Source organism: Labeo rohita, unplaced genomic scaffold (genome assembly GCF_022985175.1).
Source record: "Labeo rohita strain BAU-BD-2019 unplaced genomic scaffold, IGBB_LRoh.1.0 scaffold_988, whole genome shotgun sequence".
Taxonomy (NCBI): Eukaryota; Metazoa; Chordata; class Actinopteri; order Cypriniformes; family Cyprinidae; genus Labeo; species Labeo rohita.
This window is the reverse complement of record NW_026129951.1, coordinates 17,052-31,051: the sequence shown is the minus strand read 5'-3', so window position 1 is coordinate 31,051 and position 14,000 is coordinate 17,052. Positions and strand designations below refer to the sequence as shown.

The window sequence follows — 14,000 nt, the reverse complement described above, 5'->3', positions numbered from 1 at the left end:
TAGACATTGTTAGATACTATAAAGTGTTTTGGTTTAAACTGTTGAAGTGATTTTAATCATTTTGATTCTTGTATGTGAATGTTACTGACCTCAATCTCTCCAGTTTACATTGTGAATCCTTCAGTACGTCACATAAGTGATTCACTCCTGTGTTTGTTATTTGATTCAAGCTCAGGTCCAGTTCTCTCAGGTGTGATGGGTTTGATTTCAGAGCTGAAGTCAGGATGAGACACTGTTCCTCTGTAATTCTGCATCCACACAGACTGAAGACAGAAAGAGAAAAGACAATGAATCAGATCTATGATGAATCATGAACAAATGTCATACCTTCACTAACAAACCAGCAAAATCATGGAAACTTCTAATATATGAATGAACAAACCAAGAGAGGAGTATTTGAGGAGACTAGTTACAATCCAAGTCTGGACCCTCAGTCAACAAATAAGTAAATTTTACCAATGTAAATTAATATGTAGAATCAATATAGAAACAACAGTAAAATTAACAACATTGAATGGTCTACTTTTACATTTCAATTGAAAGAAAATAATTGAATCAATCAAATTAAATATTTTTTTTTTATATTTTTAAAGCCATTTTACAGTGTGGTTTCAATTTCTAACTTTCAAATACACTAAATCTACATTTCCCTTACTAACAAAAAATGAGTGAAATATACCATTAGTCCAGTATAAATCTAACTGTCAGAATCATCTACTGTCATTTGTTAGACTGTTTTTTAGTCTGTTGTCACTTCTGTTTTATTTCACAGCAAAAATGTCACATTTCAGCAAGTTTTATGCTGTTTTTTTTCTGTTTATACACATAACATTGTATTCCTGAATCTTTCTTCAGATGGAGAAATGACAGAAAGTGCAGCACTGGAAATGATGTGACAAGAGTCCAGCGGTCTTAAACTAAACAGTGAACTTTAATCTCACTGTCACTGCTGTACAGTATAATGATACTAACTCTAGTTTCTCCAGCTTGAATTGTGTGTTCATCAGTAGATCACTGAGGTTTTTCACTCCAGAGTCTCCTAGTTCATTTCCTCTCAGGTCCAGTTCTCTCAGGTGTGATGGGTTTGATTTCAGAGCTGAAGTCAGGATGAGACACTGTTCCTCTGTAATTCTGCATAAACACAGACTGAAAACGGAAAGAGAAAAGACAATGAATCAGATCTATGATGATTAACTTACTAACGTTTGCTGACAAATAAACAGTGATATCTGTGTGCAGGTAACATGAAGAAAGACTACACATAGTTCATTTAAATATACTACAAACTACACAAAAGTTACAAATGTATGCAAAGGTTGAAAATCAGCTAAATTACTCAGGACAGGGGTCACCACACTCAGTCCTGGAGGGCCGGTGTCCTACAGAGTTTTGCTCCAACCGTAATCAAACACACCAAGGTCTTAATACTGTAGGTTTACTTGAATCTTCCAGGCAGGTGTGCTGAGGCAAGTTGGAGCTAAACTCTGCAGGACACCGGCCCTCCAGGATCAAGTTTGGTGACCCCTGCATTAAGATGTGAGCTATTTATCCAAGTTACTTAATAACATTCACTACATTAGTTAACATGAACTGATGATGAACAACTAGTACAGCATTTAATAACCTTAATGTAAGTTTCAACGTTTACTAATACAGTTTTAAATTCAAAAGTTTTCTGTTAATTAGTTAATACACTGTGAACTGACATGAACATATATTAGATATGACATTAGATATATTTAATAGCTAATGTTAACAAATGAAATTGTTATTATTGTCATAAATCACTTTAGTCTCACAGATCAATGTTCAAACATACTGTAGACTAAACTATTACAAGTCAACAACAAAGACAGTCTGCCTAAAAAAAATATTATACTTTGCACGTTTTATTTTTAATTTTTTTTAGGGAAAAAAGTATTTAATAAAGTGAAGACATTCAAACAATTCTGAAAAGGCAGTTCATTTGCTTTAGTGCTGCACTGATCAGGACATTTGAGGCAGATACTGATCACTGATTCTTAAAATGCTCTTTACAGTATTTGCTGCACCAAAATTAGACATTTTACATGTTGCATTTTTTACATTACAACTTTAAATTAAAAGCAGTTGTGAATAGTTGTCAAAAAAGCAAAAAGGTTATTCTCGAAAAATCAGTGCTCAATATTAATAATTTTATAAATCTATATACATTTTTTGGGATAAAAAAAAATATTGGGAACAAATAAAACTGTAGCACTAAATCTGGTAAAATGTTACACATTGTTATTTGCATTGTGGTTATAAAATGCATCTATGAAAAACAATATATTTCTACATAAATATATACTATAAAACACTTTTTTAATAAAGCATCAACATATGATAGATAAAACAAACAGTGCAGCACAAAATGTTTACAGTATTTGCACCTGGTTTGTAAAATGATGTGCTTGAAGAATCAACACAGAGTCACAGCACACAACACTTTACATTAAAAAGTTCAAATCACAAAGGGAAGAGATAGTGATGTGTGGTGTATTATATCTGTGCAACAGTTTATTGAGCCTTTTCTTTTAAAGGGGTCATCGGATGCCCATTTTCCACAAGTTGATATGATTCTTTAGGGTCTTAATGAAAAGTCTATAATATACTTTGGTTAAAAATTCTCAATGGTTTGTGTAAAATGTGATTATGAAATCTGGTTGCAGTGCACACATAAGGAGAATATTTGCAGATTATCTTCCCTGAAATCTTAAACATGCACAAACTACAAGATTTTAAAATTGTGGCGCATCACACACTACAAGATATTATTAAGATTATCATGAAGGAGGGAGCGCATCACGTGATCTTACGCAACAGATCGTCATTTCAGCAACTAATGTTTACAAATGTTAGTTAGCATGCTAGCAGCTTTATGCACTCATGCAGTATGTGGAAAACTGACACGATTTCACTCCAGAGCTTTCCTTGCTCCATGCGGTTGTGGTATGTTTTCAACATATTATACAGACAGTGTTACTACAAAAACATAACCAGCAGTTTCCTCCATCTCCACTATCCAGTGGACGTACAGCAGCTGTTTTTGTGGTCGTGCATTGGCTGTTGTGAAAGTACTGATGTAATCATAGCCGTGATCATCCTGATTTAAAATCCTGAATATCAAACATGTTTGATATGATCGGGGGCGGCCCCGATTTGTGTGAGAGCTGATCAGGAGGTGCAAGATTCGGTCTGTGAACGTCTCACATTACCAGATAATCTGTGCTGAACATCGGGACCGATCGAGGTGCTCGACAAGATTTTTGCTCCAATTCTCAGGAGGGCAAATTCGGCCTAAAAATCCTGTAGTGTGAGTCTGGCTTTACCCTCTCGCTCTGACTGATGGGTGCACCTAGTTCTCTTATAGACTTATTCTTCTCAGATTTCTATGATTTATATGATTTATGGTTAATGACTTATGGTTTATAGAATGATAGATTAAACACAGAAGTTAGACTAACTTAGTTTGATTTAAACTGAGACCTTAAATTAAATTTATGTTATTCAATTTTTATTTGTGAAATGATTGGACTGAACATGCTTATTGAAATTTAATTTTTATTTTTCAGTTTCACGTTATGATTCTTCTGTTACTCATTTGCATTTCTGAAAACTTATGAATAAATTTGTAACTTCTCCAACCCACCCCGTCTGAGGTAGATTCGATTTTGCATCACTGACAGACGCAGCAGAGAAAAGTGTTTACATGAACTTTATTGTAAGGACTTAAAATATTCATCTGTACCTCACATTAAGCTATCGAATACCTTCAGAACACTTGGAATATTGTGCTCAAAACATTGTGCTTTTAGTGCTTGTATGTCTTTTGTGTGGTTTAACAGTAACACAATATCAGATTGAGATCGGCCCTGTCTGACCAATTTACTTTTCCTAAATTCCTCGTTTATTCCCACTCAATAATGTTAGTATTAATACATGTCAAACACTCACTTCAGTGTGTTGAGTTGACAGTGTTTATCCTGCAGTAGAGCAGCGATCTGATTCACTCGTGTGTCTCCTAGTTCATGTTCACTCAGATTCAGCTCTCTCAGGAGTAACGGGTTTTTACCCACAATTCCAGTCACATACTGACAGGCTTCATCTGCAGCAGGACCCAAAAACCTGCAGAAGAGAAGATGAAGCAGGAATCAATTCAACTTTTATACAAATAGACAACATATTTCATTTTATTTTTCTTTTGCTTTTATTGTATAGCTTACTTGCCTTACTTTAAAATAGTTTACCTTATTGTTCTTTCTTTTTTAATCATTTCTGATTTCTGTTGTGTTTGACACCAGTGTTAAGACAAATTCCTTGTAATTGTTTACCTTCATTACTTGGCAATAAACGCCATTGTGACAAAATATTGCTTTAAAGCCTAAGTTGTTTTTTTTTCTTTGTTAACTTTGATGCAGCAACAGGTTGTTCAACATATTACATAAGTAAAAGAAGAAAAAGTTTATCTACACGTCATTTATTTTACATTATTTCATCACATCTCACCTCAGTGTCTTGAGTTGACAGTTTGGATCCTGTAGTAAATCATTGAGCTCCTTCACTCCTGATTGTCCAGGATCATTTCCTGTGAGATCCAGCTCTATCAGGTGTGAAGGGTTTGATCTCAGAGCTGAAGCCAGAGCTTTATAACCTTCTTCAGTGATACTGCAGTCTGAAAGTCTACAGAAAGACAAAAAACACACACACACACACACATTAAAAGACTTCATTAACATTTATTACAAGTAATTTTTGTTTTTTTAGAAAATAAAATCGTTTTGCTAGAAAGGCTCTTTTTCCCTGGCTGGGATCATTTAGAGCCCTTTAAAGCTGCATTTAAACTGCATTTTTGAAGTTCAAACTCGCGGGCACCATAGAAGTCCACTATATGGAGAAAATTCCTGAAATGTCTGATGTTCTTCGTGAACATCACTCTAGACTCAGGGCTGCAGAGAGGAAGTGGCACAAATCACAAACCTCTACTGACCTTAGTCTGTATCAGTCACTCCTCTCTTCCTTCTCTGCAAATGTCTCCACTGCTAAAACAACGAACTACAACAACAAAATTAACAATTGTCCTGACTCTCACACACTTTTCAAGACCTTCTCTTCTCTTCTTTGTCTTCCTCCTCCTCCTCCTTCATCAACTCTCACAGCTGATGACTTTGCAACATTCTTCATAACTAAAACAACATCCATCAGCGGCCAATTCTCCACACCACATACGGACACAAACTGCATGACAACAAATACACAGTCTCTCTCCTCTTTCTCTCCACTCTCGGAGGCTGATGTTTCCAAACTTATCCTCTCTAATCATCCTACAACCTGTCTGCTAGTCCTTCTTCAGTTATATCTGCGCTCACTCACATGAACACATCGCTCCACACTGGCACATTTCCCACAGCATTTAAGCAGGCTCGAGTAACACCACTGCTTAGGAAACCCTCTCTAAATCCAGCACATTTAGAAAACTACAGACCAGTATCCCTTCTTCCACTTATGGCAAAAATATTTGAGTGAGTTGTGTTTAACCAACTCTCTATGTTTCTTACACAGAACAACCTCCTAAACAACAACCAGTCTGGCTTCAAAAGTGTCCACTCAACTGAGACTGTCCTGCTCTCAGTTACTGAAGCACTAAGACTGACAAGAGCAGCTTCCAGATCGTCAGTCTCATTCTGCTGCTTTTGACACTGTTAATTACCAGGGGCCGGTTGCAACAGCTGGACGTACACCCGGTTGTAAGACTAGGCTGGATGTAAAATGCGCTTTAAGTCGTGCATAGAATTTATACCCGTTGCAACATCTTGGTGTAGTGCTACGTCTGACAGGTAGTCAAAGGTAGGCGTAAAGTGAAAAGTCACAATTTTCTCTGACATGATTCGTTTTTAATTAATTGTTGCAGATGTCAACTGTAATGTTTATGGTCTTTTCAGGCAGGATAATGTGACCTGTAAACAATTATTATGGGGAGGGGTCAAGCAAGTTTTAAAAGTGAAAGTAAAAAAGAAACTACGGCTAACACTGCATTAACGGCACAAATTCTTTCAGAGACAACGAGAGACTAATCCACTTTACCATACTGATAACGGTATATATCTGTCTTAAAGTATCCCCTTAATATTTCTATTAGACAACTGTCAGGACTCGGGTATGATCTGTCCGTTTTGCTGTGGGGTTTTTCTATTTTTATTGTGTTTTTTCGTTTTGTCTCATTTTTATCCTCTTTTATTCGTTTGGGTTTCTTTCTCTCTCTCCCCCTCGGTTATCTTTTGGGGCTTCTCTGTTTGTTCCGGCGTCAGCTGATTGTCCTCTGCAATCAGCGCGCTGCTTGTTTGGCGCACCTGCTTCGCCTCACCTTTTAATTAGTCGGTCTATTTCTCCTGGCTGTTCTCTTTGTATTGTGTCAGTGTGTTCTGAGAGTTTGCGAGATCTTCTTTTGTTTGTCTCCAGTCTAGTCAAGTTATCTTAGATTCTTCTCTGCCCAGTTGGTGTAACGTTTGCTCTGCCCTTCTCGGATTGTCTCTGTGGACCTGACCCATGCTCTGGTTTTCGACGCTGTTTCTGGCTACCGTCCACATCTCTGTCTGCACCTCTCCCGACCCTACTCTTCTCGACTATTCTCCTGCCTGCCGATTCGGATTTGTTGCCCTTCTTCTCTTCTGGCGCTGACGGAGGCTGAGCGCTCTGCCCGGACGGGGTTTGGATTTTTTCTGGATTTTTTGGATTTCGGAACTGTGCTTTTTTCTGTCTACGGACTATTTATTTTGCTTATGCATTTTTTGCCAGTGTACTGGCTAATAAAATTATTCTCTGCCTCATCCGCTCTTGGGTCCTTTCTGTCCTGACACCAACTTGCTGGGACAGTATAAATGCTTGGAAATACTTAACGTCTTTAAATCCTCTCATCATTTGCAGCGTTCCAACCATTCAATAATCGCAGTAAGTTTTGTGCTTACTTTTTAATCAGAAATAAAGTATCAGCTTTCAAATTCTTTCAATTCTATCACAAACTCTACAATTTATAAATGTGGTCTTTCAGCTACAGAAAGACATCAAGAGGCAAAATTGCACAATTGTCACGTAAATTTACATTTACCTCAGGAAAGACATTCATTGTACATAAACTCAAAAGCTAGAAAAAATAACTCTAGAGAGAAGCATTGTATTACATTCATTATTTTTTACTTAACCTGTCACCTTTATTTTTAGTGTTAGTCTGAAGAAATATGTCATGGGAACGTGGAAACCTCAGATACAAAAAAGCGGACATGTTAGGAAATATTTCATTAATGAAATTATTTTGCGGTGGCTTCACTTGTTATGATGTCTTGAGCAATTCAGTTTTATATCAATAGTTGTAGCCATTGCAGCATGGGTGTCGTCTCAGCTGTCACTGCAGGAGAATGTGTTTGCGTGGACGTGCATCGTCTACGCCGGGTGTAGTTGCGCCTGGTCATAGTTTTAACTGGTGCAACAGGTGTAAATATTTATCGTAAAGTTGGACGTTGCAAAGCCCAGCATAGGGCTTACACCCAGCTTTTTTACGTCTAGCTGGTGCAACCGGCCCCTGATCCTCCTGTCCACCCTCATGGAGATGAGCATCTCAGGAACCGCACTCCAGTGATTCAAGTTTTACTTCTCAGGTACTGTAGGTCCTCCAAGGTGTCTTGGAGGGATGAGGTTTCTAAGTCACAACTTCTCGCTACGGGGGTTCCTCAAGGCTCAGTGCTTGGTCCACTTCTCTTCTCCATCTACATGTCATCATTAGGTTCTGTCATTCAGAAACATGGCTTTTCCTATCACTGCTATGCTGATGACACTCAACTCTACTTCTCATTCCAACCAGATGATCTGACGGTACCTGTTCATATTGCAGCCTGTCTGACAGACATTTCTGGCTGCATGAAAGACCACCACCTTCAACTCAACCTTGCTAAGACAGAACTGCTCGTGATCTCAGCCAACCCAGCACTTAATCACAACTGCTCTATACAGATAGGTTCATCAACCATAGCTCCTTCCAGGACAGCCAGGAACCTTGGAGTTGTGACTGATGATCAGTTAAGCTTCACGGACCATATCGCTACTACAGTCCTGCAGATCTGCCTTATACAACATTAGGAAGAATAGACCCTTCCTATCAGAGCAGGCTGCATAACTCCTTGTCCAATCTCTTTTTCTCTCCAAACTGGACTGTTGTAATGCGCTCTTGGTGGGCCTTCCTGCATGCACTACCAAGCCTCTGCAACTGATTCTGAATGCAGCAGCGAGAGTGGTCTTTAACGAGCTGAAGAAAGCCCATATCACACCGTCTTCATCAGTTTGCACTGGCTGCCAATAGCCGCTCGCATCAAATTCAAGGTACTGATGTTTGCCTACAAGACAATCACTGGCACTGCACCAATATTCCTAAACTCTCTAGTTCAGACTTATGTGCCCTCCAGAAGCTTGCGTTCTGCAAATGAACAACGCCTCGTGGTACCAACCCAAAAAGGCACAAAATCACTTTCAGGTACATTTTTCTTGACTGTTCCCAGCTGGTGGAATGACCTGCCTATATCAATTTGATCAGCTGAGTCTAGCCATTTTCAAAAAACGTCAAAAGACACATTTATTTCACCAGCACCTGACCAACTGATACTAGCACTTTTCGTTTCTGTCCAATTTAAAAATTAAAAAAACAAAACAAAAAACACTCTTGGAGTACGTACTGTACTAGACTAACTGAGATTTGTCACAGCACTTGGATACTGTTGCTCTCTTGTTGCTGTAAAAGTAAATGTTTTCCTCAAAAAACAATTTCTTTATGACTGAAGAAAAAAAGACACAAACATCTTGGACTACAAGGGGTGAGTAAATTATCAGTAGATTTTTGTTCTGGAAGTGAAATATTCCCTTAATAGTCACCGACAGATTTTGAGTGATGCCACCAGTGTCTGAACACACATAAAAAAAACAATAGATTTCAATTTTAAAGACATGGCGCTTCTTTTCCAGTGTGCTTTGTTTTGCTAAATGTTGAAGGGTACTGGTTAAAGGACAAGATTTATTAATATTAACTCATTATCTGCTCACATGTAAATGCACTTTTAATCTTTTAAGCATGTGACACTGCAGACTATATATTCAATTAAATTTCAGCCTTTTGTGATTTGATAGCTGCACTAAGTCATATCACAATTTTGAGTTATTTTGATTAATTGTGCAGTCCTGATGACAAGTGTAAAAATATTTTCAAATTCATAAACTGTGGTGGGTCACTACAGTCTGGGTAATTAATGGGATACACTTTTAAAATGCTTACTTCAGCTTTTCCAGTCTACACTGTACATTTTCAAACAGAGTCAAGATGATCTTCATTCCTGGGTTTCCTAGTTTATTCTCACTCAGATCCAGCTCAGTTTTAATCTTAATATTTACCAGTATGTTTTAGCTGACAGTTGACAAATACTGGTGATGATGATGATGATGATATCAATTTAGCTCAGCGAATACATTCCTCACAGACATGATAAATATATCTATATAAAGCTTTAAATTATTATTTAACGAAATAAAACAAATCGAAAACAAAAACTCTTTCATTATTTATTCTGTAAGGATGTTCTTCTTTCTAAAGGCACGTATAAAAAGGAGATGGCGAGTCAGGATCGGAAACTTTATCCCTGCGACACTGACTCAGAAAACACTAGTTTATTAATAGATCATTCAAAAATCTCCTTACTTTTTCCCCCGGACACATTCATGGTAATAACTTTTGCCGGTGTTTTGAGTCAAGCTTTAGTCTATTACATGTGCTTGAACACAGAACTGTTCCCTGAAGGCAATCGCTGCTGCTGACTGAGACACTAAACACCTTCTGAGCCGGTCTCAGAAGTCTCTGTTCATCACTATAATTGGTGAATGTCTAAAATATAAAAATAAGGAGAAGCCTGCAGGCCCGAAGCCTGGCCCCCGTCTGAAATATGACATGAAAATTGGGCCGAAGCCCAGCCCTAGGGGCATAAAAAGGTTGGGGCACGTCAGGCTCAGGCTAAAATGCAGGGCTCTAGACCAAGTCACCACTTTAGTTGAGGGGCCACAAACATGATGAAGTCATGAGAAGCTAATGCTCAGTTAATGATGACTGTATTTGGATGTCAACAGAATTCACATGTAATGTGCTGTGATTGGCCATTGTTGGGGTCTGTCCATTTACCTATTTATTTTTTTGTGAACAAAGAAAACATCATGATCATGTGTAATAAATCATAAATCATGATCATGTATCCATCTCAGTTCATGTCTGTCATGAATCTGGCCGGTGACCCTCAGCCTGCTCACCACCAGATGTCGCTCTTGCACTTTCACATCACACAGATTGTTGCACTACACCCCGGACTACGTCTCCCATCACCCATCGTGCTGATTGTGTCAACACCTGTAGCCAATCAGACACGCTATATAAGACCCGGACTTCCCCCGTGACTCACCAAGTATTGTGGTTTTGCATTGTTGATTCGCTTTTGTCCCGAGTTCCCTAGTTTAGCTTTCTAGGCTTGTCCTTTCGTCTGTCTCGCCACCTGCATTTTTGGACTACTTGCTCGTTTACCCCTTTGCCTTCCCCCCTGGATTACGTTCCTGGATCATCGACCCACACCTGCTGCATGAACTATCCCCACGTCTTGCCTTTGCTACACCTGTTTGCTATTGTTCTGACCCTGCCTGTTTTCACCATGTCTCTGTCTCGTCCCAATAAAAGTTTGCATTTGGATCCGCTCACCTCTCGTCTCCCTCTCCATGTTACAATGTCTTAATTAAGGGGTTATTATTAATGCATGAAGTAATGCATAATTAATGCATAAAGTAATGCATGAATTCATGGTAATTCATGTACCCTTACAGTAAAGTGTTACCTAAATCTGATTATGAATCATTGAATGCTTTCAGTTTTTCGACAGTCAAATTCTGTTTGGTGATACAAATAAACAAAATCAAAATAAAACAATTCTCTATAACTTATCTTATAAAACTGCATTTATTTCTAAAAATAGCTCAGTACAAAATGAATGTTTAGTGTTAAACATGTTAAAGATTAACAGAGAGGCTGTGAGTTGATAAAGTGATTATCTGTTTCCTCACAAAAATCTGTGATACTGAACTCCACTGTCATCCTTTAAAAAAGCTAAATCGAGGCCACTAATGCACAGGCAAAATTTCCCTTAAATGAACAAAGTGGCATCAATTTTGCTTTGAATTAAGTTGACAGAAAAAAACTAAGCTGCCAATCCTCCAGCTTAGGGTGAAGTCAGTACACACTAACATTTGTCCCAAATTATTGTTAATGCAATTTAATGGGAAACTACATGAGTTGTGTTGTAGGTAATAACCACTGACAGATTTTGAGTGATGCCACCAGTGTTTGAACATACATAGAAAACAATAGATTTCAATTTTAAAGACATGGCACTTCTTTTCCAGTGTGCTTTGTTTTGCTAAATGTTGGAGGGTACTGGTTGAAGGACAAGATTTATTAATACCAACTCATTATCTGATCACATGTAAATGCACTTTTAATCTTTTAAGCATGTGACACTGCAGACTATATATTCAATTAAATTGCAGCCTTTTGTGATTTGATAACTGCACTAAGTCATATCACAATTTTGAGTTATTTTGATTAATTGTGCAGTCCTGATGACAAGTGTAAAAATATTTTCAAATTCATGAAATTGTGGTGGGTCACTACAGTCTGGGTAATTAATGGGACACACTTTTAAAATACTTACTTCAGCTTTTCCAGTCTACACTGTACATTTTCAAACAGAGTCAAGATGATCTTCATTCCTGGGTTTCCTAGTTTATTCTCACTCAGATCCAGCTCTGTCAGATTTGAAGGGTTTGAATTTAGAGCTGCAGCCAGAACATGACAACCTCCTTCTGTGATACAGTTGTTATTCAGACTGCATAAAGAGAAAACACAATTCAGTTTTAATCTTTATATTTACCAGTATGTTTTAGCTGATAGTTGACAAATACTGGTGATGATGATGATGATGACGATCACATTACAAAAGTCACATATGGTTTTTCAGTCAGCAATCTCTTATACAAGACACATAAAAAACACCCAGCAGCAAGAATTTAAAAGTGTCTTTGCAACAATGAAAAAACGTACATCAGTGTGTTGAGTTGACAGTGTTTATCCTGCAGTAGAGCAGCGATCTGATTCACTCGTGTGTCTCCTAGTTCATGTTCACTCAGATTCAGTTCTCTCAGGAGTAACGGGTTTTTACCCACAATTCCAGTCACATACTGACAGGCTTCATCTGCAGCAGGACCCAAAAACCTGCAGAAGAGATAGATGAAGCAGGATTTAATTCACATTTTATACAATGGACAACATATAAAATATTATTTAAAATCCCAAGTTGTTTTTTTTCTTTAAGTCTGATGCAGAAACAGGTTGTTCAACATATTATACAAGTATAAAAAGAAAAAGTTCACCTATATATAATTTATTTTACATTATTTCATCACATTTTACCTCAGTGTCTTGAGTTGACAGTTTGGATCCTGTAGTAAATCATTGAGCTCCTTCACTCCTGATTGTCCAGGATCATTTCCTGTGAGATCCAGCTCTATCAGGTGTGAAGGGTTTGATCTCAGAGCTGAAGCCAGAGCTTTATAACCTTCTTCAGTGATACTGCAGTCTGAAAGCCTAGAACCAGAATGAAAATATGTCACATTCAGATGATTAATCAGTTATTCTAGAAATTACCTAAATCCATAACAGAATTACATTTTATTCCTTATACAAATGAACTAAAACTGTAAAGCAAAATCTGACAACTGAATATTGATTCAAACAAAAAAGAGAACTTTAAATTGTTAGACATCAATTCACTGTAGTATCTTCAGCTTACAGTCACTTTCAAGCTTTAACTTTCTGATGCTCCTCATTTGTGAGGTACACTTGTGCTCTTCATGGTCACAAGAGACTGAACACCTGAAATGTAACTTTCTTTTTAAAAAAAATCAATGTAATATATTTTTGTTCTATATAGTACTGCGCAATGGTCTTGAGCCACTTTTATTTACACCAGCTAAAAATGTTTTAAAGTCAGTTATTTCTATCTTTTGCTGTAGTGTGTCAATAAGAAACATTTACATTTTACAGGTTTAAATAAACATTTTGCCATTACATGTAAATCCAGATTTTTCTTTGCACAATGAGTCTGACAACAGCCATCAACTTTTCCAATGAAGCTACAATTTTTGAAATTTCAATTTTTCCGTCAAAAGTGATGCATATACATAAATACAAATGAACCATCAAATGCATGTTAAGTTATACCTACCTTGAATATAACCAAATACATTCTGTAAATGGTATAGCAAAATGCGTCAGCTTAGGACAGCGTCAATGACAGACCAAATCAGAAAAAAACACTATGGCAGGCATAAACATAAAAGCACAACATACAGACTTGTTCATTATCTAAGTCTGTTTTTAACCTTATGTTTTTTTTTAGCTCAATTTTAGTCTGTCGTCACACAACTTACCTCAGTATCTCCAAATGACACTTCATATTTTCCAGTCCAGTACAAAGCAGCTTCAATCCTGAATCCTGTAGATTATTATTGCTCATGTTCAGCTCTTTCAGACTGGTATCTGATCCAAGAACTGTAGCCAGAGCTGAACAGCTTTTGTCTGTTAAGCCACAATCATTTAGGCTACCAGTGAAATAAGATTACAGAATAATTAGATTGAATACATTTGCTAAATACAAATAATAACTACATTATTGCTTCTATAGTTTTAATTACAATGAATTACACATTTTAAAGTGCTAGTTCCATGGGTTCAAGGAAAAGCATTACTGAGTGAATTCTAATTAAACACCTTAACCATTGTGATCAGGTTCTCAACATTGGATTCAGTGCACAAGGCTGTAAAAACCTGTTGTAAAAAAAACAATGCTCTTTACAGA

General features: G+C 37.3%; 1 protein-coding gene across 1 annotated transcript in view; it reads right to left on the bottom strand.

Annotated features, from left to right (window-relative positions):
• Positions 1-89: 89 nt before the first annotated feature.
• The window catches only part of LOC127162620 (ribonuclease inhibitor-like), a gene marked incomplete at its 3' end in the record, with an annotated part of 17,342 nt that continues 3,431 nt past the window's right edge, over positions 90-14,000 (bottom strand). The window contains exons 4-10 of the mRNA XM_051105415.1: positions 12,554-12,727; positions 12,185-12,355; positions 11,796-11,969; positions 4,528-4,701; positions 3,976-4,146; positions 973-1,146; positions 90-263 (exon numbers count right to left, since the gene is read on the bottom strand). Of these exons, the coding sequence (XP_050961372.1) occupies positions 90-263; positions 973-1,146; positions 3,976-4,146; positions 4,528-4,701; positions 11,796-11,969; positions 12,185-12,355; positions 12,554-12,727 (1,212 nt within the window). The remainder of the gene's footprint in view (positions 264-972; positions 1,147-3,975; positions 4,147-4,527; positions 4,702-11,795; positions 11,970-12,184; positions 12,356-12,553; positions 12,728-14,000) is intronic.